This window comes from Gadus morhua, chromosome 1 (genome assembly GCF_902167405.1).
Source record: "Gadus morhua chromosome 1, gadMor3.0, whole genome shotgun sequence".
Taxonomy (NCBI): Eukaryota; Metazoa; Chordata; class Actinopteri; order Gadiformes; family Gadidae; genus Gadus; species Gadus morhua.
Genome location: NC_044048.1, coordinates 19,813,473 through 19,837,530, shown reverse-complemented (window position 1 = coordinate 19,837,530; position 24,058 = coordinate 19,813,473). Strand labels below are relative to the sequence as shown.

At 52.3% G+C, this 24,058-nt stretch overlaps 1 protein-coding gene across 6 annotated transcripts in view; it reads right to left on the bottom strand.

Annotated features, from left to right (window-relative positions):
• The window catches only part of prex1 (phosphatidylinositol-3,4,5-trisphosphate-dependent Rac exchange factor 1), a 95,127-nt gene that overhangs the window by 64,231 nt on the left and 6,838 nt on the right, over positions 1-24,058 (bottom strand). For all 6 annotated transcript variants that reach the window (XM_030357912.1, XM_030357920.1, XM_030357946.1 and 3 more), the window contains exons 2-6: positions 11,741-11,806; positions 10,376-10,498; positions 5,699-5,803; positions 2,770-2,871; positions 1,799-1,960 (exon numbers count right to left, since the gene is read on the bottom strand). In XM_030357912.1, the coding sequence (XP_030213772.1) occupies positions 1,799-1,960; positions 2,770-2,871; positions 5,699-5,803; positions 10,376-10,498; positions 11,741-11,806 (558 nt within the window). The remainder of the gene's footprint in view (positions 1-1,798; positions 1,961-2,769; positions 2,872-5,698; positions 5,804-10,375; positions 10,499-11,740; positions 11,807-24,058) is intronic.

Genomic DNA, 24,058 nt, shown 5'->3' with positions numbered 1-24,058 from the left:
GTATGCGTATCTGGGTCTCTCTGTCCATCTATGTGCGCGTGTATGTCTGTATGTGTGCCTGTGTCTCTGTCCATCGATGTGTGTGTGCGTGCACCTGTTCCTCTGTACTCATCTGCTGTATATTTAACCAATGTTCACGCATTTATGGTCAGAGTGCATGCACATATGGATGACATGTGTGTTAGTGTCTACACGTGCAAATCATTGTATGTATATAAGTGCACTGTGGTGATGGATGGGCAGTGTGTGTGTGTGTGTGTGTGTGCTCCATTAGCACAAATACAGAGTGTAGCCCGCAGAATACCTGAGAGTACACTAATGCAGTTAAGAGAAGGATAACCTATGCACTGTGCGTTATGCAGGGTTTTTTTTAGGCGTAGATTAATGTGTGTGTGTGTGTGTGTGTGTGTGTGTGTGTGTGTGTGTGTGTAGTCAGTAGACTGGGAAGTGCTTTCTAGACATAATGGACCCTAATGGTTCAGGGAAGAGCTCTTTCTGGTGCCCCTGATTGGTCGGTTTCTCGCGGGGAGTCGCACATTACAACCAAATCTTCGCCTCCTCGTCTCCCAATCGGGTTATGGGCGCGTGCTTCCTGTCGGTGAGTGATTCAGCAACGTGGCCGGCGTGGAACATAGGGGAGCTTTGTTAAAGTTGAAGCAAAGGGAAACGGCCAAACGGACGACAACAGCTTCTTGTTTTGCTCCACTAACATTTGTGGCAGCGGTGAAATTCTTCATAGAGAGAGAGAGAGAGAGAGAGAGAGAGAGAGAGAGAGAGAGAGAGAGAGAGAGAGAGAGAGAGAGAGAGAGAGAGAGAGAGAGAGAGAGAGAGAGAGAGAGAGAGAGAGAGAGAGAGAGAGAGAGAGAGAGAGAGAGAGAGAGAGAGAGAGCAAGAGAGAGAGGCCCTGTTCTGACGAAGGGGGGTCACATTGAGGCCCACTCACACTTTCTCATCACTCTCTCTCTCTCTCTATGTTTCCCCGTCTCTCGTCCTCTCACTCACCAATTTCCATCTCCTCTCTCCCCCTGTGACACGTTCTCTCTCCGTCGGTCTGTTGTTCTCACTCTCTGAGATATCTCTTGACCGTGAGAGCGAGAGCGTGAGAGTGAAAGAGAGCGAGAGGGTGAGAGTGAAAGAGAGAGAGAGCGAGAGATTGAGACACATTTGTCCTTGTCACATGACCAACCCCTTGTGTCTTTGTCCTGTGAATCAAGCAGCTCAGACCGACGATTTTCTGTGCATTTGACCAATTACTACCCATTTGTAGAAAGCAATACTAATCTGAGTCTCATCGCCACTGAGAGTTCCGCCCTCTAGGTCTCCTCTGATTGGCGGGTGTGCCACTAGGCCCCGCCCCCCCACCCTCTCTCCTTGGCATCTTGAGTGGGAAGATTATCTCAGTGGGTGGCCCTAGATGACGAGGTCTCATTGTGAAGTGTACTAGATTACATCTAGATCCTCATCTAGAGTCCATCTAGATTCTCATCTAGTCTTTTAAACCCCATTAGAGTCCCAGCTGGAGTCTATCTAGACAACATCCGGAGTCTATCTAGTGTCCAATGTGGAGTCCATCTATGTAGACCCTCATCTGGAGTCGTTTTTAACCCCATCTAGTGTCCATATCGACCTTTATCATATAGAGCCCCATCTGGATTCTATCTAGATCACGAGCTCACCTCCCAGCCCTCAATGTGGGACTGCAGACAGTCCTAGACCCCCCCGAGTCCCAGACCCGGGACTCACCCCCCAGCCAAGTCCCAGACCCCCCAGTCCTCGACCCCCCAGGCCCAGTCCTCACCTCCCAGCCCTCTATGTGGGACTGCAGCTGCTCCAAGGCCTCCAGCTTCTCCATCTGCCTCTTGGTCTCGTTGATGTTGGAGCACACCGCCTTCATGGTCTGCAGGGCCTCCTCCACCGCCGGGTAGTCCACGTGCTTCTTGGGGGTCCTCTTCAGGAGCTCCTAGACCACCGGGAACATCAGTGGGGGGTCAGCACGGGGAGGGGGGGGGGGGGGCATAGGGCGCCAACATGCTACGTGCTACTCTGTTCACATTGGTAATACCCACATTGGTATTAGTCCCTGAGGTTTGAGGTAGTCTTTGAGGAGGTTTGTTGTGATATGAGGTAGGGTAGGGTCGATTGGAGTAGAGCAGTGGTTCTCAAACTTTTTATACCGCGTACCACCACAGAAAATATTTGTCTCCCCAAGTACTACCATTATGACAGATGTTATAAAATACAACAACATACAGTAGCGTAGACCTGCGGCCCTATTCAGCTACGCACACCTCATGCAGCAGGCACATTTATTCTTAAAAAGAATACTATTTATTGTTAGCTGTTGTCAGCCGTACAAAGTGGTAGCACTAGAACAGAGACACGGAAACACATACACACACAGCAAGTGAGAACATGATCTCATGGTTAATGTATTTCCATCGTACTAGTATTTTGATAGTATTGTTTTTAATAAAAAAAAAAAAAAAAGAATTCCTCTGCGTACCACTTGTAGCGCATCACGTACCACCAGTGGTACGCGTACCATAGTTTGAGCACCACTGGAGTAGAGTATTGTAGTTAGTACTCCATTACTATTGGCCAGGTAGATGTTTTTGTGTAGCAGGTGGTGTAGGGTGCTAGGGGAGTGTATTGGGGTCACAGCCCATGACCCCAGTGTTTGTGGGTCATGCGGTGTAGGGTGCTAGGGGAGTGTATTGGGGTCACAGCCCATGACCCCCACGTGTGTGTGTGGGTCAGGGTGGGCCATACCTTAAGGAGCAGGGGGTACTTGCAGATCCTCTGGATGGGGTTGAGCAGGTACCCCTCCAGGGGGATGTCTGTGCTTTTCTTCCCGCCCAGGAGCATACAGTGCTGGGGAAACAAACGCAGGAAGCTTCCCTTAAAAGATGCCCGACGGAAAAGCAACCACGACACGCACACACATCCGCCAAAAACGTGGCGAACGACATCGACGGCGGGGACACGGTGCACCGAGAGCCGCTCGGAGCGGGAGAGACCGGTTCCTCTGCAGTTCCTTGAGATCAAAGATCATATACCACGATCAGAGATCAAACATCGAGATCAAAGAGGAGATGAACCCGGCGCGACACTCAGGAGATCTGTAACAGTAGGAGGAGAGAGGGGAGAGAGAGAGAGAGAGAGAGAAAGAAGGCAAGGCAGGGAGAGAGAGACAAGGGACAGCGCGAGCGAGCGAGAGAGAGAGCGAGAGCGAGAGCGAGAGCGAGAGAGAGAGGGAGAGCGAGGCAGAGAGAGGGAGAGCGAGGCAGAGAGAATGAGTGACAATGTGAGAGAGCCAAAAGAGAGTGAGGGGGAGGCAAGGAGCCAGCCAGAGGGAAAGAGAGAGGGGTAATAATAATCCAAGACAATGACTTTGATCCCTATATGTGAGACAGATGAAAGAAATGGGAGGGGGGGGGGAGAGAGGGTGAGGGAGGGGTAGAGGATGGAGGAGATGTAGGGTTGGGAGGGCCTTGGGGGAGACGCAGGAGAAAGACAGGAGTGGAGGGTGTAGACACAGCACCGGAGAACTGCAGAGTTATCAGCATTCCACGGATTCCAACGAGCCGTGGAAAGACTGGTGTGGTCATTCCCTCCCTCCCTCCCTCTCTCTCCCTCCCTCCCTCTCTCGCTCTCCCTCCCTCTCTCTGTCCATCTCCCTCCCTCCTCCTTCTCACTCAGATTCACTTCTCGACTCCATCATCCCTTATCTGTTTCCATCTTCCTTCCTGCCTGCCTCCTTTCCTTCCTACTCCAACCCTCCTCCGTCCTCGTCGCCTGCTCGAAGACGAGGGAGATTCCCTCGACTTCCTTCACCCTCTTTGTCCGTCTCGTTCCCGTCCTCATGTCCCCTCCTCCTGTTCCCTTCCCCGTCGTGACCCACTTAGCGTAGGTAGCTTAGCGAGGTTCCTCCGCCAGGATCTAAAGTCCCCCAACCAGGAGCTGAACCTCCCCTCCATCTTGGTTTCTCACCAAGGTCAACGAATGGGTCTGGTCCTCATAACCATGGAATGTAATTAACAGATTTAATTAATAGATTTTAGATTAGAGAGAGTCAGGCCAAATGAGATAATACCAAGCATGTGCATCATTCAGGGACTTTTTGATTTGACTTTACTGCCATTTGACAGACCACAAGAGACAAAACCAATAGCTACCAGAACCAGGCCAGACTCAGACCCATTCCTAGACCCAGACCAATCATTCTGATGCACACGTTCACATGCCCATGCTCCACTGTCCTGCTCTGCAGGGTCAGGGCGAGGCCTTGGACCAGAGCCGTCCAGCAGCAGAAACATCTGCCCTCCTTGGGGCCTGCCCTGAGTTCAGCTGGTGACTTCATCTGTTAGAGAGCCCTACTTAAGCAGGGACCCAGCCCACCTCCTCCACCACCTCCACCTCCTTCCCTTTCCCCCCCTTTCCCTCCTGCCTTTCCGGGGTTTATTGTCTGGCCAGCCCCCCACCGGCTACGCTGACCAAAACATGGAAACAGCTGGCGGGTAAACCAGAGACCTGGCGGAGCCCCGGCCAAGGTCGTGCCCCCCCCCCCCCCCCAGCCCCCCAGCCCTGACCCCCCCGCGGGGAAGTACCACACAATGACATCACCGCATTTCCTGCCTTTTAGCGGAGTGCGACCGTGGCAACGGAGGTGAGCCCTGTGTGAGGGAAGGAGGTGGAGAGAGGGGGGGAGAGAGGCTGATGGGGGAGAGGGGGGGAGAGAGGCTGATGGGGGAGAGGGGGGGGAGAGAGGGTGGTGGGGGAGAGGGGGGGGAGAGAGGCTGGGGTCGATGGGGACCGGCGGAGAAGGGGAAGAGACGGGGAGGACCAGAGGAAGAGCGGACAAATGAAAAGGAAGGGGATGCGGTGCAGAGGAAGTAGTTAGGGGCGGACAGGAAGCCAGTAGGGTGAAGAGACGAGGTGGGGGGGGGTGGCGATGGGACTGCGGCTGAACCCACAGGGGGTCCGGTTCCTCCCTCATATCTAGACGAGGAGCAGGGAGGCGGGGGGAGCTCATAAGTCAGGGGACAGGGTAAACATTTAGAGCAGCGGCAGTAGATCACAGGAGAGGGGCGCTGAGAGAGGACAATGAGGGCCAGAGACGGGGGGAGGATCAAAGTGGAGACGACAGGGACAAGTGATGATTATGAAGAAGCCGAGCAGCTTGCTGAGCACAGTGTAGCGCGAGAACGGCAGAGAGTAGCATCGCATATGGTAGCATAGCGCAGCGTAGCAGCATGCTCGGAACAGAGAGTAGCAGAGAGTAGCCTGGCATATGGTAGCATAACATAGCATATGCTCGGAACAGTTGTGGTGCACAATAGCACATTAGCATTACATATAATGCATAATGAAGCATAGCGTAGCACAGAATAGCACTGTTTTGCATCACTTCTTGTATGAAGCTAAAGTGTTTTTTCTGGTGATGAAAATAATGTGAATCTTACCCAAGTAGCATTTCCTATAGTAGCCCGACATAGCATAGCGTGGCATACTGTAGCGCAGAACAGCATAGAGTAGCAGAGAATATCAGCGTAGCATAGAACACGGTGGTCTAGAAGATCATCGCGTTTCATAGCATGTCAGAGTGTAGCCTACTGTAGCATAACATATCAATTCATAGGGAATTGAATCGGCTGATCAGCTTAGCCTAGCCTAGCCTAGCGCAGTGTAGGAGTCTCACCAGTAGGAAGGTGCGGATGTTGGGGACCTTGTTGAGCTCCATCAGCATCTTCAGGGCCTTCTCGTGGTTACTGCAGTACTCGCCGTACACAGAGAACTTTCCCTTCTGGAGGACAACAACAAACACAGAAACACGATCACTTAGACACTTTAAACACTCACGCATCGACGTCAACAATGTACGGTTATACGGCTAATGCTGTGCACTCAACTGCTGTCGGTGAGGTTCTCGTGCATTGACTGTGTCTTACAAATTATGTATTTTCACTACCGTTCAAAAGTTTAGGGTCACCCAGACAATTTCATGTTTTCCATGAAAACTCACTTTTATTCAACAGTTTTCAGCTGTGCTAACATGCAACATTTTTCTAATCATCAATGAGCCTTTTAACACGATGAGCTCAACAATGAACTACTAGAACACAGGAGTGATTGTGGCTGGAAATGGGCCTCTGTACACCTATGTAGATATTCCATAAATAATCTGCTGTTTCCAGCTAGTAAATTACCACATGAACATTGTCTAGACTGTATTTCTGATTCATTTCATGTTATCTTCATCGCCAGTGCTTTTCTTAAAAAATTAAAGCCATTTCTACGTGACCCCGAACTTTTGAACGGTAGTGTCCATATTTCTTCCGCATTTATTTTCTGCAGCGTTTCACTGTTAGTGGCATCAAGTCGTCCCTCTGTCCTGAACTTTGCGGTCACACCCCTCCCTCCCGTCCCGAGGATGAAAGATACACCGTCTCATCTTATCCGCCCGGACAAAGGAACGTTTAAACCCGACCCCGTCCTCCGACCGCAACACAAACACGTCCTGCAGTATTGATGAGGCCCTTTCTCCCGCCGACAGCTCTATTGTCTGCAGGAGCGGAGGAACGCCTAGGCCGACAGATCTGAGGTCTGCAGGTTTCGAGGCCGCGGGTTCGAGACCCCCTCCAGGGACGTATGGATCTATACGTTGTTTATACTGCACCCCGACATTGGATCCGCGGTCCCGGGACCCCTGTGGCGAAGGGGTGAGGGACAATAGAGCGGGGACTGCGAGGGGAGATTGGGGTCTATCGTTGTGTTGAGGGATTGGGGGGGGGGGGGGGGGAAGAACCCGAACTCTCCCCTGGGGGGGGGGGGGGGGTTCTGGGGATGCGACCCCAACTCTAAGAACGCAGTGCATCTCGTCAATGGGTTCTAAATTCATTAATTCGTTCATCTGAGGAGAGTACAGACGCAGATCTGTGCTGTTGACACAACATCCAGAGTATTACTCCTCTGATGGTGACATAATCCTTAAAGAAGAATACTTAAATCCACATATATTGTAGTTTGTTGTAGTTTGTACCCTGATCCAGCCGATGTCCAGCAGCAGGTTGGGGAGGTGATATTTGTCCCTGTATTTCATCTTTTACTTGACGCTGTTCTTCCTGAGCAGAGCAACTGCAAACTGAAACACTTTTCCCCCACTAAGTAAAAAAAAAAAGCGTAGCCATTAGAAGACCAAATAAATCTCTCGAGGTATACTCTGTGGTGTATTCTCGAAACACACCCGCTCAGAAAGACACACACACACACACACACACACACACACACACACACACACACACACACACACACACACACACACACACACACACACACACACACACACACACACACACACACACACACACACACGGTGTGACGTCTCTGTCCGACATGTGACATCGACCCAGCAGTCATAAAACCCCCTGGTCTAAAAATAGCCCCTCAGAGCAACAACAAGCCCCCCGCAGCCACACCAAGAAAACCCCCCCTCCTCACACGCACAGGGGCCCCGGGCCCTTAGGGGCCTCACAGAGATCTGTGGCGGACACGGAGGGAACACAGAACCGCTCCCGAAGCCTCCGTCTCTCTCCAACGCCCGCAGGATAAGCCTGGGATTCTCGCCTCTGATTGGTTAGAAGGGCTCTCCTCCGATTGGTTATGGTTACGGTTAGGGTTAAAGAGAGAGAGGGGACCGGACCCCCCTCGGGCCCCGTGCTCCGGGGGGGGGGGAGGGGGGGGGGGAGGGTCAGACGGGACCACAGTGATGTCAGTGTTTGGCCCCGTCCCCCCCGGCCAGGAACACACGGTCGGAAACGGAGCAAATATTGACGTCTGCGCCGTTCCTTCCACCGGCCACGTCCGGGGAGAGGGGGGGGGGGGGGGGGGGGGGGGGAGCAGGGAGGGGGGGGGGAGGGGGAGCAGGGGGGGGGGGGGGGGGGGGGGGGGGTATTAGCCATCGCACGCAGGGGATCGGACCGGGGCGTTAATGTTCCCATTGAAGAGGAGGGAAACACGCTGGTGTATAGTCGGCTCATTTAGCCACTGCCTTCGTCCACTGGGACTCACAACACTTTAGGCTTTATTTATAGAGGCGGGTCAAGTAGGGGTTACACATCTCGCTCAAGGACGCCTAGATGTTGGTATCGGGGTTTGAACACGGGACCTCTGGGCTGGGAGAGTATCCACCCTATCCCTCTGGTGAGTGTCCTCATGGAAATGTAGTTTCGTGCTTTTCATGCCTTTATGGACGGAACATGGTTGGCGTGTTAGTGGGTTGAACCCACGGGCTACCATGAAGTTCTTCATTAACCCCTGGCCCCCCCTCCCCCTTTCTCCTCCCCTCTCCTCCCCCTATCCTCTCCTCCTTTCTCCTCTCCTCCCATCTCCTCTTCCCCCTCCCTCTCCTCTCTTTCCCCCTCCTCTCCTCTCCTCCTCCCTCCTTTCCTCCTCTCTTCCCCCCTTCTCTCCTCTCCTCCTCTCTCCTCTCCTCCTCTCCTCCTCTCCCCTCTCCCCTCTCCCCTCTCCCCCCTCCTCCTCTCCTCTCCTCCCAGTAGACATTCTACATCCCCCACAAGGCCGAGGGGTTAATCAAATCTCCGCCGTGGGCTTGACCCTGAGCCAGGGGGGGCGAGGGCCAGGGGCGGCCAGACAAGAGGCTGCGCTCTGATTGGCTGAGAGGTGCGAGAGGGCCACGGGCTGGAGGTGATGGGTGGAGAGTGGGGGGGGCGGGGGGGGGGGGGTTGGTGGTGTAATAGATATCCTGTGAGTAGCCCGATACCTCCACCACCGAGATAAACACAAACGCTGTGACGCCCGCGTGTCAAAACAGACACACACAAACGCACTGTGACAGGGAACCATCACACACTCACAAGATAAATGGTCAATTGACTGAATTCATACCGCACTTTTCTAACCAGCGGCCACTTAAAGCACTGTACAATATCGCCTCCCATTCACGCACACACTCACACACCCACGGCGGTGTCAGCCATGCAAGGCGACAGCCAGCTCGTCAGGAGCAGTCAGGGTGAGGCGTCTCGCTCAGGGACACCTCGACACTCGTCTAGGTGGAGCCGGGGATCGACCTCGCAACCTTCCGGTTACCAGCCAACCCGCTCTACCTCCTGAGCCACATGCCGCCCCAAGATCCTTCCTCTTGGACACCTTGTTAGATAACCAGGTGTCCAAGAGGACGGTCAGTCTGGACCCCCTCAGTCCATCAGTCTCTAACGGTCGCTAAGAACGGTGGTGGTGGTTCATGTTGTGCTCGGTCCCTCGTAACCACCACACTCAACCTAATTACAAACGATAGAGAACTAACCCAGGACTGATGTTTAACATGTGACCTGAAACCGGTCACATGATACAAAAGAATTAAAGAGAAAAACCACAATGTTGCGTAATGCTTCTGATTCCGGTCATGTGACGGAGGTGGATCACTCCTGGGGTCTGGCCTGTGAGTGAGTGAGTGAGTGAGTGAGTGAGTGAGTGAGTGAGTGAGTGAGTGAGTGAGTGAGTGAGTGAGTGAGTGAGTGAGTGAGTGAGTGAGAGAGAGAGTGAGGGGGAGAAAGAGAGATTGAGTGAGTGGATGAAAGTGAGGTAGAGATTATTAAAAAGTGAGAGGGAAATTGTGAGGGGCAGGGAAGGAGAGCGAGCGAGTAAGAGAGACCTGGAGAGCCAGGGAGAGAGAGAGAGGGAGAGGGCGAGAGACCTGGAGAGCCAGGGAGAGAGAGAGGGCAAGGGACCAGTACATTGTCCCCTTGGCAGAGCGGGCCCCAGTGTCTTCCTCCCGGACACAGGGCCCGCTTTGTGTCCCTGGGGGCTGCATGAGTTCACACAGGGGCCCGGAGGAGGAGGGGGAGAAAAGAGAGAAAGAGAGAGAGAGAGAGAGAGAATAATAATATAGGAAGAAAGAGAAAACAATGGAAATACAAAGACCAAAAACAAACAGGAAAAAAGAAAGAAAGGAGGAAAGAAAGAAAGAGAAGGGGAGAGAGAGAGATGAAGAGTACCAGCGGAGCATTGGAGAGGGAGAGAGAGAGTGAGTGAGAGACAGACACTGGCTGACAGGATGCAGGCTTGTTTGCGACAAAGAGAGTGTGTGTGTGTGTGTGTGTGTGTGTGTAGGTGTGTAGGTGTGTAGGTGTGTAGGTGTGTGTAGGTGTGTAGGTGTGTGTAGGTGTGTGTGTGTAGGTGTGTGTAGGTGTGTGTAGGTGTGTAGGTGTGTAGGTGTGTAGCTGTGTGTAGGTGTGTAGGTGTGTAGGTGTGTAGGTGTGTAGGTGTGTAGGTGTGTAGGTGTGTAGGTGTGTAGGTGTGTAGGTGTGTGTAGGTGTGTGTAGGTGTGTGCAGGTGTGTGTGTGGGGTCACTCACATACAGCAGGAACACGTGCCCCAGTGCATGCTGGGGATGGGGCTCGGGCTGCAGGCAGCTCTCCAACATGGACAGCAGCGCCCGGTGCAGGTCCAAGATGTCCTCCATGTTGGAGAACAGGACCTGGGGAGCGATCAAACCAAACTTTATTCACACTAAATCGTCCAACGGCGGTTTATGGTGGTTTCAAGTAATGACATTGATTGATTAATAATTTCAAAAGTTCCTGCGGAGAAGACGATGATGACATGAAGATGAAACAAAAACAAGAATACAATAAAGCGAAAAAGAACTTTAGCCTTTTATGTCATTACGTGATTGTGATTTATGACGGCATTTGTGGAAGGCATTATATGCGTACAAAGACAGATTATATTTCTTTTCAGGCGCTCCAAGAGATCATTACCCAGTATTGCAGCACCCTTAAAAATCCTAACACATAAAATACGAAATCTGTAAACAAGAAAACTGTCTTCAGTGTCTGCTAGTTGGGAGAGTTAGGAGGATATTTGTGTTGTGTACCAGAGGTAGGGCCCGTTGGTCTATCCAGCACCCTTCAAACACTGAGGCCTTCAGCCTCAGCCTCCATGATCTGGAGACCCCCTTAAAGCCCTTTAAAGATCGATCAATGAATGAGTGTGAAGGCCGATCATTTACAGCAGAGATAATCTCCCGTCCAAAAGACACCCGCGTGTAATAACTACGCCCGTCCACGTTTATCGTTGTGTGTAACGTGGTGGTGGTGAAGGCGTGACGGAGGATGATGATGATGGGTGATTAGGAGGATGATGGTGATTGTGAGTTCTGACTGTGTGTGTTCTAACGATGTGTGGTCTTTGTTCTTATGGTGTGTGTTCAGACAGTGTGTGGTCTGATTGTGTGTGTTGTGTGTTCTGATGGTGTGTGTTGTGTGTTCTGATGGTGTGTGTTGTGTGTTCTGATGGTGTGTGTTCAGACCGTTTGTGGTCTGATGGTGTGTGTTGTGTGTTCTGATGGTGTGTGTTGTGTGTTCTGATGGGTTGCGTTCAGACAGTGTGTTGTCTGATTGTGTGTGTGCTGATGGTGTGTGTTCCGACTGTGTGTTCCAACTGTGTGTGTTGTGTGTTCTGATTGTGTGTGTTCTGATGGTGTGTGATCTGACTGTGTGTGTTCTGACGGTGTGTGTTGTGTGTTCTGACTGTGTGTGTTCTGACTGTGTGTGTTCTGACTGTGTGTTCTGACTGTGTGTGTTCTGACTGTCTGTGTTCTGACTGTGTGTGTTCTGACTGTGTGTGTTCTGACTGTGCGTGTTCTGACTGTGCGTGTTCTGACTGTGCGTGTTCTGACTGTGCGTGTTCTGACTGGGGGGGGTCCAGGCGTGCGTACCTTGACCTGCTCCGGCGTCAGACACTGCTGGTCCTCCGAGGTCTGGCGGATCCTCTGCAGGAAGGCCTGCGAACACAGAGAGGGAAACACGACGGTGAGGAGCTGGGGGGAAGGGGCACACACCTCCCCTACGCACCACCTTCAACACAGAACACTTTATCCATAAAGCTCTTTGACACACTCTCCAAGCGCTCCGGGTCTCCGGGTCTCCGTGGCGATGGAATGTGGGATTGACAGCAAGCGGTTTGTGTTCCGCTGATTGTAAATAATAGGACAGTAATGGATATGAAGTACAGTGTTGCTCCCGCCGTCTGTTGCAGCCCGGTGTTTATGGAGGCGAGCTGCTGGTGACATGGCCAACATCTGCCACACGCAAGCTGCCAAGCGCACCACACACACACACACACACACACACACACACACAGGGAGAGACACAAACACACACACAAACACAGACAGAGGGGGACACACACACACACGCACACACACAGAGGGAGATACACGCACACACACACACAAACACAGAGACAGAGGGGGACACACACACACACACACACACACACACACAAACAGACAGAGACACAAACACACACACACACACACACACAGAGGGAGAGACACGCACACACACACACAAACACAGAGACAGAAGGGGACACACACACACACACACACACACACACACACACACACACACACACACACACACACACACACACACACACACACAGACAGAGTCAGAGAGAGAGACAGACAGAGTGGGGCTGATGGCTGGTATAAGCACCCATCAACCCCACATATTCTGAGTAAGTCTGGCTATATCCTCAAGACTAGTCCAGTCAACTAGGCAGATAGCCAACAAAACTAGCCTGGCTAGTCAACAACCTAGCCAGCTAGCCAGCATTGGGGCGGCTAGCCAACCGGCCCCCCCAAAACCATATCACCTCCAGCGTCGCTACGCTACGGACGGAGCTCTCGCCAGCGCTCAGAACCGTCTCCACGTTGCATTTTGCGGAGACCCGAAATAGACGGCGCCCGCCGCGCGGACGGGCGCTCCGCGGCGCTCCGCGGCGTCGGAGCCCGCTGATTACAGGAGCCGGTGGTTTCGGGAACCCGGTACTTTGTCCCGCTGCCGTTTGACGGTTCACTTTGGGGTTTCCCCCCCTGGCAGGCGGCCGGGTGGTTTGGTCCGGGCGTGGGCTAACGAGGGCCCCCATATGGCCCGGGACGGAGCGGGTGGCCACCGTCCACGCTGGAGCGGGCAGTCATGTGAGAGGTCCCCCCCTGGCCATACCAGGGGGGGGGGGGGGGGGGGGGGGGGGACTTCCTCAGTCGGGCTCACACACTGGAGGCAGGGGGGCAGGGGGGGAGGGGGAGATGGGAGGGAGAGGAAGCCACGGAAGTGGGAGGACGGTGTTTTGTTTAGATAGACTGAGGAGAGGTGGGGAGAAGCCTCCCTACTTCTATCTGGAACTATCTGGAGATGATGGAGCCATGCCAAATGGAGAGGGGGAGGCAGGGGGGGGGGGGGGGGGAGAGGGAGGGCGAGGGAGAGAGGTTAAGACAGCTGCCGTCCACATTCGATTCAGTCCAGAGAGGGGGGAGAACGCTGAACAAATCCCAGGACAGATGTGGTCGGGAGGAGGGGGTGGGTCGGGGGGGGGGGGGGGGGGTCAGGGGGCAACATGGACGCTTCAAAGACCATCTTTGAGTCCAGGGTCCGGCTGGTGCACTGGCTCTCTGCAGCGCTCCCTAGAACTCTCTACAGCGCTCTGTGGAACTCTACAGCGCTCTTTAGAACGCTATACAGGCTCTTTAGATCTCTCTACAGCGCTCTTTAGATCTCTCTACAGTCTCTGTAGATCACTCTACAGCGCTCTTTAGATCTCTATACAGGCTCTTTAGAACTCTCTCTACAGCGCTCTTTAGAACCCTCTTTGAACTGGATCTATGCTCTGTAGCGAGGTCTACAGAACTGGATCTGTACAGAGTTCTATAGAACTGGATCTATTTCGTGTTCTACATAACGGATCTACGCCGTATTCCTTAGAAAATGGATGCACGCGGTGTTCCAGAGACCACAGGGCCACGACACAGGAAACAGAGTGGTTACTTAGAGAGAAAGAGGAAGTGATCACCAGGCCTCAGAGACCTCCCAACCAACGGGTCTAAAAGCCCAGACAGCAGCAGCAGACCACGGATCACCGATCAATGAGCGGTCGAAGACAAGGGGGGAGGGGGGTGATGATGGGGGGGAACCAAGGGGGCGGGGTCACAGGCTGAGGCATATGGAGAGAATTCGTGTTTTTCCAAAATATCTACCTGGTCCCATATAAAAATAACACAAGCCAAAAAACCTGTGGCTTAACACCACCTGCCTGCGGTCGTCATAGCAACGCCGTCTCCGTCACCACCGGCGTGGCCGACGGAGACCTGGAGTGACACCGTGGGGCTCGTTAGGTGCGGGGCCCTGAACGGGGGGGGGGGGGCTGTGTCCGTGTCTCGGGGCCCGGGCGTATCGGGTGATCTCCGCTCTGACGTCAGCCGGCTTTAGGGAGGGGGGGGGGGGGGGGGGGGGGGTTGGTTAATGCTGCCGTTTACCGGTTGGTGACGGAGGTGAGGTTGGAGGTAGAGGGAGGGGGAGAGCAGAGACACCCGATGGAGTCGAGAGCAGATAATGTGGAAAACAAGGAACAAAAGAGATAGATCTTTATATATATATATATAAATTATATATATATATATATCTCCATCTCTACCTATCCATCTAAAGAGATATAGAGAGAGATATAGATATGTGTTTGTATGTGTTAATGTATTTTGGGGGGGGGGATGGAATAATTGATCTAGACGCAAAAAAAGAAGAAATTAGGATAAAATATTCCCCGACAACGTTTCCCCGGTTGTCATGGTGACGCATGAAGTTTATTTACCCAAAACCACGGGGGTGTTTGGAGAACCAAGAGAACCAAAACAAGTCCTCCGCGGACGACAGGAAGTCCAATCATGGACGGGTGCTTAAGGAGCAGGTCAGGGACTCAGGGTTAGACCTGTCAGAGTCTTCAGGGAGTGGGAGCGATACACGAGTCTTCTACTGAGTCACCGGATTAAAGAGAGGAGGGACATGATCTAGACCAGGCTGCTGATTGGGCTGAGAGCCTCTTAAGGTCAACACACACACACACACACACACACACACACACACACACAGGGGGAGTCTGTCAAATGCCTATCTCATTAAAATAAATGGCGTAACCATGACGATATGATTAATATCCGCAGTATGCCTCGTTTCATCACTCAACGTTGTTCCGCTTGTGATGCCATCACAGCCGGAGGTGGAACCACAGGAAGGAACGCGACCACACACACACACACACACACACACACACACACACACACACTGAGGAAGTCAACTTGACCGCTGAACTTTGGTGGCCACCCCCAAATGCAAGACTCTTATCGAAACCGTAACAGATTTGATTTTATGTGGTATCAACCTCATTCTCCTAACCCTAACCCTATCGGGGGACCAGGTACCAGGGGTGAACCAGTGGATCTGGATCTATCCGAGTGTCAGTTGTGAACGAGTTGTTCTGGATCTATTTGAGTAGCAGGTGTGAACAAGTCGATCTGGATCCTTTCTGGGTACCAGGTGTTAACGAGAGGTTCTCGACCTATCTGGGTACCAGGTGTTAACAAGTCGTTCTGGATCCATCTGGTACCAATACCAGGCCGACCGAGCCCCGCTCCTCCTCATTGCCTCTCAGGCCCTGTGTGGAGACTCCTCAGACCACAAGCTTTACACCGCTTAGCGCTCCCGTCAGCTTTAGCGTGTCCAGCTCCCCAGCCACCGACGAGCACCTCTGCCACTCAAATACTTTAACACGCCAGCAGCGAAATACGTCACCTTCTGAATAGTGTGGAGTGTGCGTGTGCGTGTGCGTGCGTGCGTGCGTGCGTGTGTGCGTGCGTGCGTGTGAGGATGTATTTGTGTACGCGTCTGTGTCTGTGTGTGTACGTGCATTTGTGTGTGCGTGTACGTGTGTACGGACGTGTATGTGTGGGAAGCGGTGTACAGTACGCGTGTGTGTGGGGGGTGAATTTGCGTACGTGTGTATATTTGCGTACGTGTGTGTAGATTTGCGTACGTGTGTGTATATTTGCGTACGTGTGTGTATATTTGCGTACGCGTCTGTCTGTCTGTCTGTGTGTATATTTTTGTGTCCGTCCGTCCGTCTGTCTGTGTGTGTGTGGGGGAATTAGTTTGCAGTGTGTGTCTGTGTGTGGGGGGAATTTGTGTACATGTGCGAGTGTGTACGTGAGTGTTTATATTTGTCTATGTGTCTTTGGTTGTGTGTGTGCAGTTGTGTTTATTTTTACACGTGCGTGTGCATATTTGTGGATGCGTCTGTGTGTGTGTGTGTGTATTGTACGTGCGTTTGTGTGTGTGGTATAACTCCATTGTTGTGTGTGTGTCTCTGTGCCATGCCAACAGTGTGCAGACTTCAGCGCGTCGCCACGGAGATCAGCAGAGGAAGCGTGAGCGGCCTGTGTGTCACGTGCACGCGGCGCACGTGACACACAGGAAGTGAGAAAAAGAAGAGAACTGCCATGCCAAGCCATCGGAACTGGGGTAGCGGCTGGAACGGAACCTCTTCTGGGGACACATGTTCCGGGACAGGAAGTTACCTTTAGTTGAAGGAAGTTGCTGACATGCAAGACTGGAAATCCACTTGTTTCTATTTCTCTCTCGCTCTCAATTCAATTCAAAATAGCTTTATTGGATCGAGAAACAAACATCAACAATGCCAAAGCAGGTGAACAATTAAGAGGTCAAAGTATAAAACGTTAAATATAAAACAAATCTCCCTCCCTCCCTCCCTCCCTCTCTCCCTCTCTCCCTCCCTCTCTCCCTCTCTCCCTCTCTCCCTCCCTCTCTACCTCCCTCAGACTAAACGCCAATGATTCCCAACAATATCAATATTTATCGGGCCGTGTAGTGCTGAGGTGTTTAACTCCCAGCTCATAGGTCCTGTGATCGAACCCCAACATCAGCAGTCTCCAGGCCGGGAGGCCCTAACCCCTACCGGCTCCTTAATGTATCTGGATTCACTCGTGACTCACTTTGGGTAAGAGCGTCTGCTAAAAGCTCGATGAAACACTATCTTTATAACGTTTCAATAGAAGCATCACGGCTCAGCCCTTCCGGTCAGGTGAACACGTCACCATCGACAACACACTCAGCCTGGATCATTTATATCGAGGGCATTTAGCAGACGCTTTTATCCAAAGCGACTTACAGCCATTGATTCACGCCCCTTATCACACACACCGTATCACACACACCGACGGCGGAGTCAACCATGCGGGGCGACAGCCAGCTCGTCGGGAGCAGGTAGGACGAGACACCTCGCTCAGGGACACCTCGGCACTCATCCAGGGGGAGCGGGAGATCCAACTAGCAACTAGGGCTGCACAATATATCGAATTTTTTTAAGCCTGAAAAGGGGGGGGGGGGCGTGGCCTGGCGGCAATTTGCCGCTGAGCACAGTGTGTGGCTCCTACCACTAGGTGCTGGTAGAAATTCTGAAGATTTTTTTATTTTAATGATTAATCGTGGTAAATAATCGTGATATCAATATTGATCAAAATAAACGTGATAATCATTTTGGCAATAATCGTGCAGCCCTACTAGCAACCCTTCGGTTACAGGGCCACCCTCTCTACCTCCTGAGCCCATGCCACCTGACAAGAAGGGGGTGTCAGGGCTCGGTCGCGTCTGAAGAACCAAATGTCCGTAGCCGACCGCTGCTGGCTGTGACCACCAGTAGTAAGTGGTCCCAGCCAGCAGGTCCATATGACGAGCGCCCAGCCATGGCGAGCGGGCCGTATGGTCCCTCCCGTGGTCGGCAGCCAACGGGATCAGATGTGTGTCCGTGGGTCGCCGCAGATTGAGACTTATTGGAGCAAAAAGGCGCCAGACAGGAGAGAGGGAGGAGAGAGTGCAGACGGCCCATATGCCGACCAGCGCCCGGGCGAGACCGTGGCTTCCCTTTGACCCCAGGACTCTCCGTCTCGTTCTGTCTCTCTGTACTATAGCTTTATCTAAGTCTCTCTCTCTCTCTCTCTCTCTCTCTCTCTCTCTCTCTCTCTCTCTCTCTCTCTCTCTCTCTCTCTCTCTCTCTCTCTCTCTCTCTCTCTCTCTCTCTCTCTCTCTCTCTCTCTCTCTCTCTCTCTCTCTCTCTCTCTCTCACCCCCCTTCTCTCTCTCCCCCTCTCTCTCTCTGTAGCTCTCTCTGTAGCTCTCTCTCTCTCTCTCGCTCTCTCTAGCTCTCTCTAGCTCTCTCTCTGTCTATAGCTCTCTCTCTTTGTAGCTCCCTCTTTCTGTAGCTCTCTTTCTCTTTCTGCAGCTCTCTCTCTGTTGCTCTCTCTCTGTCTCTCTCTGTGTAGCTCTCTCACTTTAGCTCTCTGTCTCTCTCGCTTTAGGTCTCTGTAGCTCTCTCTCTGTAGCTCTCAACATGCGTGACCCAAAAACGTCTCGAACTACAAGACCTTGTAGTCTGCGAGAGATTTGCATTCCACCCAAATTTATAAATGCAATGTAACCGTTTTGGGGGAGTAGTGTAGTGGAAATCCGCATACTGCCATCGAGAAAAAACTAGTTCCACTTATTTCATAACTCATCGCACCTTGCAGGGTAAGGCGGGGAACAGTGTTATCTGAACTGTTGTGCCGTGTTGACAGACGGTTGGGTATTTTTACAGTGTCACAATGCTTTGAAACAGGAGGAGGTTATGAAAGCAGAGAAAGATAAGCACATCAGGTTTCCTTGTTCCACAGTGAGCTGAGAGAGAGAGAGAGAGAGAGAGAGAGAGAGAGAGAGAGAGAGAGAGAGAGACAGACAGAGGCTTGAGATTACTCGAAGAGGCCAGATTAGTTACGAGGATACTGGTCAATATCAGAGATTATTTGGTGGATAGATAGAACACTTCCTATTAATTAACACTGTCACTCTCTTAGGACCTGCCTTCCTTCATCAACAGGTTTATCATTACGCTTTTGTCTGTTGATCCAGAAGATGAAAATGCAGTGCAGCCAACTGACAAATACTTTTAATTTTTTTATGTTTTAGCCCTTTTATTCAAATAACCATCAATAAATACGTATTAAACAACAATACAAGCCCAATGCATACTCAGTAGATATATTTCATGTTAATTCTGCTGGTGGGGCAACACCAACAAAAAAAATTAAATAAAAAGGCCTATGACGGCAATAAAAAGGGGAAGATCGAGCCTCGAATGCAGTGGAAGCATATTCTCTCTCTCTCAGACAGAGATGGAGATGTAAGAGGAAACGTACACAGAAGCGACGAGAAGAAGCAGAAGTAGCGACAGACAGACAGACACACACATGGATCCTGACTGACTTCAACCCGTTATCTTTAGAAAGACGAAGAGCAGGGTTATAGATTACTGTCCTGTCAGGGCCCCTAGCGAGCCCCTGCATGGGCCCCCTGTGGTTTGAGGGCCCTCAGGAGTTACCCATGATACTAATCTTAAAGCAAACCTTACCCTGGTTTCTAAAATCTTCCCTAACCTCTTATCTCAGAAATGTCAAAGTTCATGGAAGGAATTTTTATTGCCGGTCAGTGTGGGCAGTGAGAGCACACATGTAGTGATGTGAAGCGGGAGAAGAGGGAGGAGAGAGAGAGAGCAAGAGAGGGCGAGAGAGAACGAGAGAGAGAGAGAGATTGAGTGAGTGAGAGAGTCTGAGAGACAGAGAGAGAGAGAGGGAGACAGAGAGAGACAGAGACAGAGATGAGACAGAGAAAGAGTGACAGATTGAGTGAATGAGAGAGTCTGAGAGACAGACAGACCGAGAGAGAGATAGAGAGAGAGCAAGAGGGAGTGTGAGACAGAGAGAGACAGAGACAGAGAAAGAGAGAGAGGGGAGAGAGAGAGGTGGAGAGAGTGAGAGTCTGAGAGAGTGAGTATCTGAGAGAGTGAGTGAGTGAGAGAGTCTGAGAGGCAGAGAGAGGGACAGAGAGAGAGAGAGCGAGAGAGAGTGTGTGAGGGAGCGATCTCTTCTGTGAACAGCCCCACCAGCGCTCGCCGTCTCACATGTTGTCTCAGTTTGCCGAGTGGGAAGGTGACCAGGAGGGAAAAATACTTTCCATGAATTCCGACCGACGCACTGGAGGCTTCCCAACACGTTCCCACCCCGGCCACGCCCCATTCCCATCACCTCCGACTCCTCCTGAGCAGGAGAGCGGACTCACAACATCCAGCCAGCGTCGACGGCTCTGTCCCCTCTCACCCAAACGGATCGCCAAAAGGAAACACGACCGAAAACACACGTGTTCTTTTAGCTCTGTAAGCACACCGTTCACTATCAAATTATTATCATACTATTACCTATGCAGAATACAATAAAGCATAAAAGGAACCATTAGGATGGTCGGCTGAATCAGTATTCAGGAGCTGGAGCGTGTTAGTGTTGAGGAGAGGGTGTTAGTGTTAGTGTGAGAGCGAGGGCGAGAGACCCCCACTACAGCTCAGCCTCGCCAAGCGCGGCATCTCGCCTCTAAAAGCGCCTTTTCAGACGGCTTCGGTTCCCACCACCGTCCCAGGACCCAGACCAGGACCCCCGAAGTCTCCCACCCTCCCCCTCTCTCCCCCTAGTCTCCCACCCTCCCCCTCTCTCCCCCTCCACCTCTGACCAAACTCAACTAAAACACAGGCTTCTAGGAAGGGGGAGAGGGAGGTGGGAAGGAGTCGGGAGGAAAAGGCCTGGACTGAGGGATTAGAGACAGAGGGAGGAGGGACAAGGTAGGAGAGATAGGGGGAGGAGGGGGGAGGGGTGGAGGGACAAGGGAGGAGGGATGGAGAGATAGGGGGAGGAGGGGGGAGGGGTGGAGAGACAGAGGGACCAGGGAGGAGGGATGGAGGGACAAGGCTGGAGGGGAGAGTAACATTAAAAGAGATGGAGAGGGAGAGATAGAGGGACAGGGTAGGGAAAGCGGAATGGAGAGGGAGAGTGATAAAAAGGGACAGGGCAGTGAAGGAGAGCTGGGGAGAGGGGGACGAGGAGAGAGAGAGAGAGAGAGAGAGATAAAGGGACAGGCCATTGGGGAAGGGACGGAGGCCACTCAGGGGCCGAAGTGGCGTGAAAATTGAATAAATAAATGAAGAAAGGCCGTCTTTGTGGTCTGGGAGGGGGGCAGCAGAGCCAGGAAGGCCTGTGGCGCTCCCACAATGAAGGGGACCCTGGCCATCCCTGGCAGACTTCATTCTCTCAAAAGACGTGATTCACAGCCACCCTCTCCTCCCCCCTTTGCTGCTCCTCCAGAACTCCTCTTGTGCTCCTCCTCCTTCCTCCTCCCCCCCCCCCCCCCCCCCCTCTCCCCCAACCCTGCGTCTCCTCCCCCTAGCCTCCTCTTTTGGCAGCTCCCCACGTCCCGACACAAAGTCCCCATTCACTCTCGCCTTGTGTGTTTGTCGTTTTTTTTATCGGCCCCTCCTCCCCCTCGCTTCCGCTTTGAGGGGACCTTAAAGGGCCCGGCTCCCTGGACATGGGCCCTCACGGGGGACGGGCATTAGCCTCGGAGCGGATTGACCTGTATAATGGGACAGTGCAATTAGCCCCGCAACACACATGCTGAAGAGCTCCGGGACGACGCCTGCTTTTACGACTGCTGGTCTTCCAGCCCGCGTCTTCCGTGATGATGGGTTTTGTGCGACGGGTGTTGTGTGATTTGTGTCGCTGTTCCTTGTTGATCTACGTTGGGAAAGGGTTGTCTACAGCCACTCGAAAACAGAAACAAAACAAAAGAAATGGTTTTGTCTCAGCAAACCAAATCTCCTGTTCCCTGGAAGACGGGAACAGAGCCCGGGCGCGTTCCTGTTTCACTTCACAGGAACCCACCGCTGCCCGGTACATGAAACCGCTCCTCTCTTCACAATAAAAGCGTCGCTATGCTCAGCAGATAATGAGGTCTTCTGCGTCTAAAATCTTCCGAGCGTTGGACAACGTTCCCGCAGCGTGACGTTGGCTTAGCAACCGTCACACAACTGTCCTAAATACACTGAAGACACAGGAGCGTACCGTACGGCGTGCGGCCGGGAGGCCTCGTCTAGGGTCACTGGACACGGCCGAGACACGCCGACGTATTGTTGTGTGATGGAGCCGGAGGGACTCCCACTGAGACTCCTACTGTAAGCATCACTCCTCTACTGTAGCAGAGGAGTGACCCCATCAGACCCAAGGACAACTATGTAGGCAGGGTACTCACGCCTTCGAAACCCAAACAAAATACATTTGAAGAGAAATAGTTTCTAGAAATAGAGGACAAATATTTTTGCAAATTAAGTTGGTCTTCCTCTCCATACTCTTTTGTATTTTGGAGACATCCACTGGAAGTCATTTGATTCAGAGTCATTAATAGGTTAATATAATTCTCGTCGGCATACAATGCAGACGATAGCCTAGCGGTCGGGGGTTCCGAACCAAGAACCTTTCAGCTGAAACTGTAACCCCAATGTCCGCAACCAACCTGTAGGGATGCCTGACCCCTACCTACTCTGTCATCATGACATGCAGCCGATTTAGATTTGACACTAAGGCTTTGCAACCAGATCCGTCAGCTTGAAACGGCTTTTCAATGGCTAATCAACACCTCGTAGTACAGTAAGGGCTCCTTAAATTCAGTTTAACACATGAGGGACGTGTGTTGGGTCCTTGGGGGATTTCGTTCAGCGATGGCGGCGGCGCCGAGATGAAACCCAACAATAAGGCCATCAACGAGGATTAGTGGCTGGAATGTAACGCCTCACCGCCCGCTCTGTCTCGGTGACAGAAAAAAGTGTTTTAGTGGAAACGAGTACTTTGGTGTCGCCCTTGATGCGCTCTCACATTGGCTCAGCTTCAGACCGTGACGGTGGAGCCTCCAGGGCCCATTGTCAGAGGTTAGAGCTGCAGTAAGCTATTTGTGCTCTCCCCTCCAAATTGTTTAAATCGTGACTTCATTGAGTCTCGTGGTGCTTGTGCATTCGGATCCACAGCAGTGGCAGGTTAATTGTAAAAGGACTGCATTTATACCGCGCTTTTCTAACCAGTGGCCACCCAAAGCGCTGTACAATATTGCCCAACACTTACCCATTCATGCACACGCCAACGGAGGAGTCAACGATGCAAGGAGACAGCCTGCTCGTCGGGGCCGGTCAGGGTGTGGCGCCTTGCTCAGGGACTCCCTGACATCGAACTAGCAACCTTGTGGTTACCAGCCGACCCGCTCTACCTTCTGAGCCACATGCCTCTAGGCAGTGACACACATACACGAGAAGCCTGATCAGCAAAGTATGCCGACTGCTTTAATTCACGCATGACAGAACGCATCCGACCCGTGCACACTGATAGGAAGGGAGAATCCCCGTCGTCCTTCCGCTTTTAAAACGGATCTCAAACTGCTCCCCGTTTGCCGTTTCATTGGTTGAATGAAACCACATTGTGTCAAATTACAGAGGGCCGATGGCAGTGTCTCATTTCGCTAGGTGTTCCAGTATTCCGCGCTGTGCGGCGCACAGTCAATCAGTTATATTTAGACTTAATGATGCTGCTGCCACGCTTTCAAGTCACTCTGCAAACCCTACGTAATTACGGTCACGCGTCTACCTCAGTCGTTACAGAGCACATAACAAAACAGGCACAGCGGTCGCGCTGCGCGGACGCGCACGGTCGCACACACACACCAGCAAGGCAGCAAGGAGGAGAGGCGGCTTTCATACGAGCCACAGCTCCACCATGTCATCTGTTACGATGGAGAGCGACATGTGGCTCTGGGAAGATAACATCCCACACCAGACCGGCGAGGCCATCTGGGGAGAGTGTGTGTGTGTGCGTGTGCGTGTGCGTGCGTGTGCGTGTTGCCCTCATGCGACCTGGGGCTCAGACAGTAACAGTCAGTGTTGAGGGACCCGGTCAGAGGTGATTATCGGGTGCCGTACTCGGAGGCCCTGGGCTGTAATTCAGCGGGGTTTCGGTGGACTAGGGGGTAAATACCACTTAGCTGGACTCTACGGACGGCTCGTCGTGTGCAGAACCAGTGCCGCCCTCCCAAGTTAAAACACAATGTTTAAAATCGAGATCACACCCATGTGTGTGTATTGGAGTTTGGCTGTCTACTGGACAGAGTTGGGTTATTTTTAATGTTTATGACAGTTTTTTGCGGGATAACGCTGATTTATGCCAAGCCACCTCGCAGACGACACACCTGGAATTAGAGCAGGCAGACATAAACAGTCCCGCGGATGGAAAC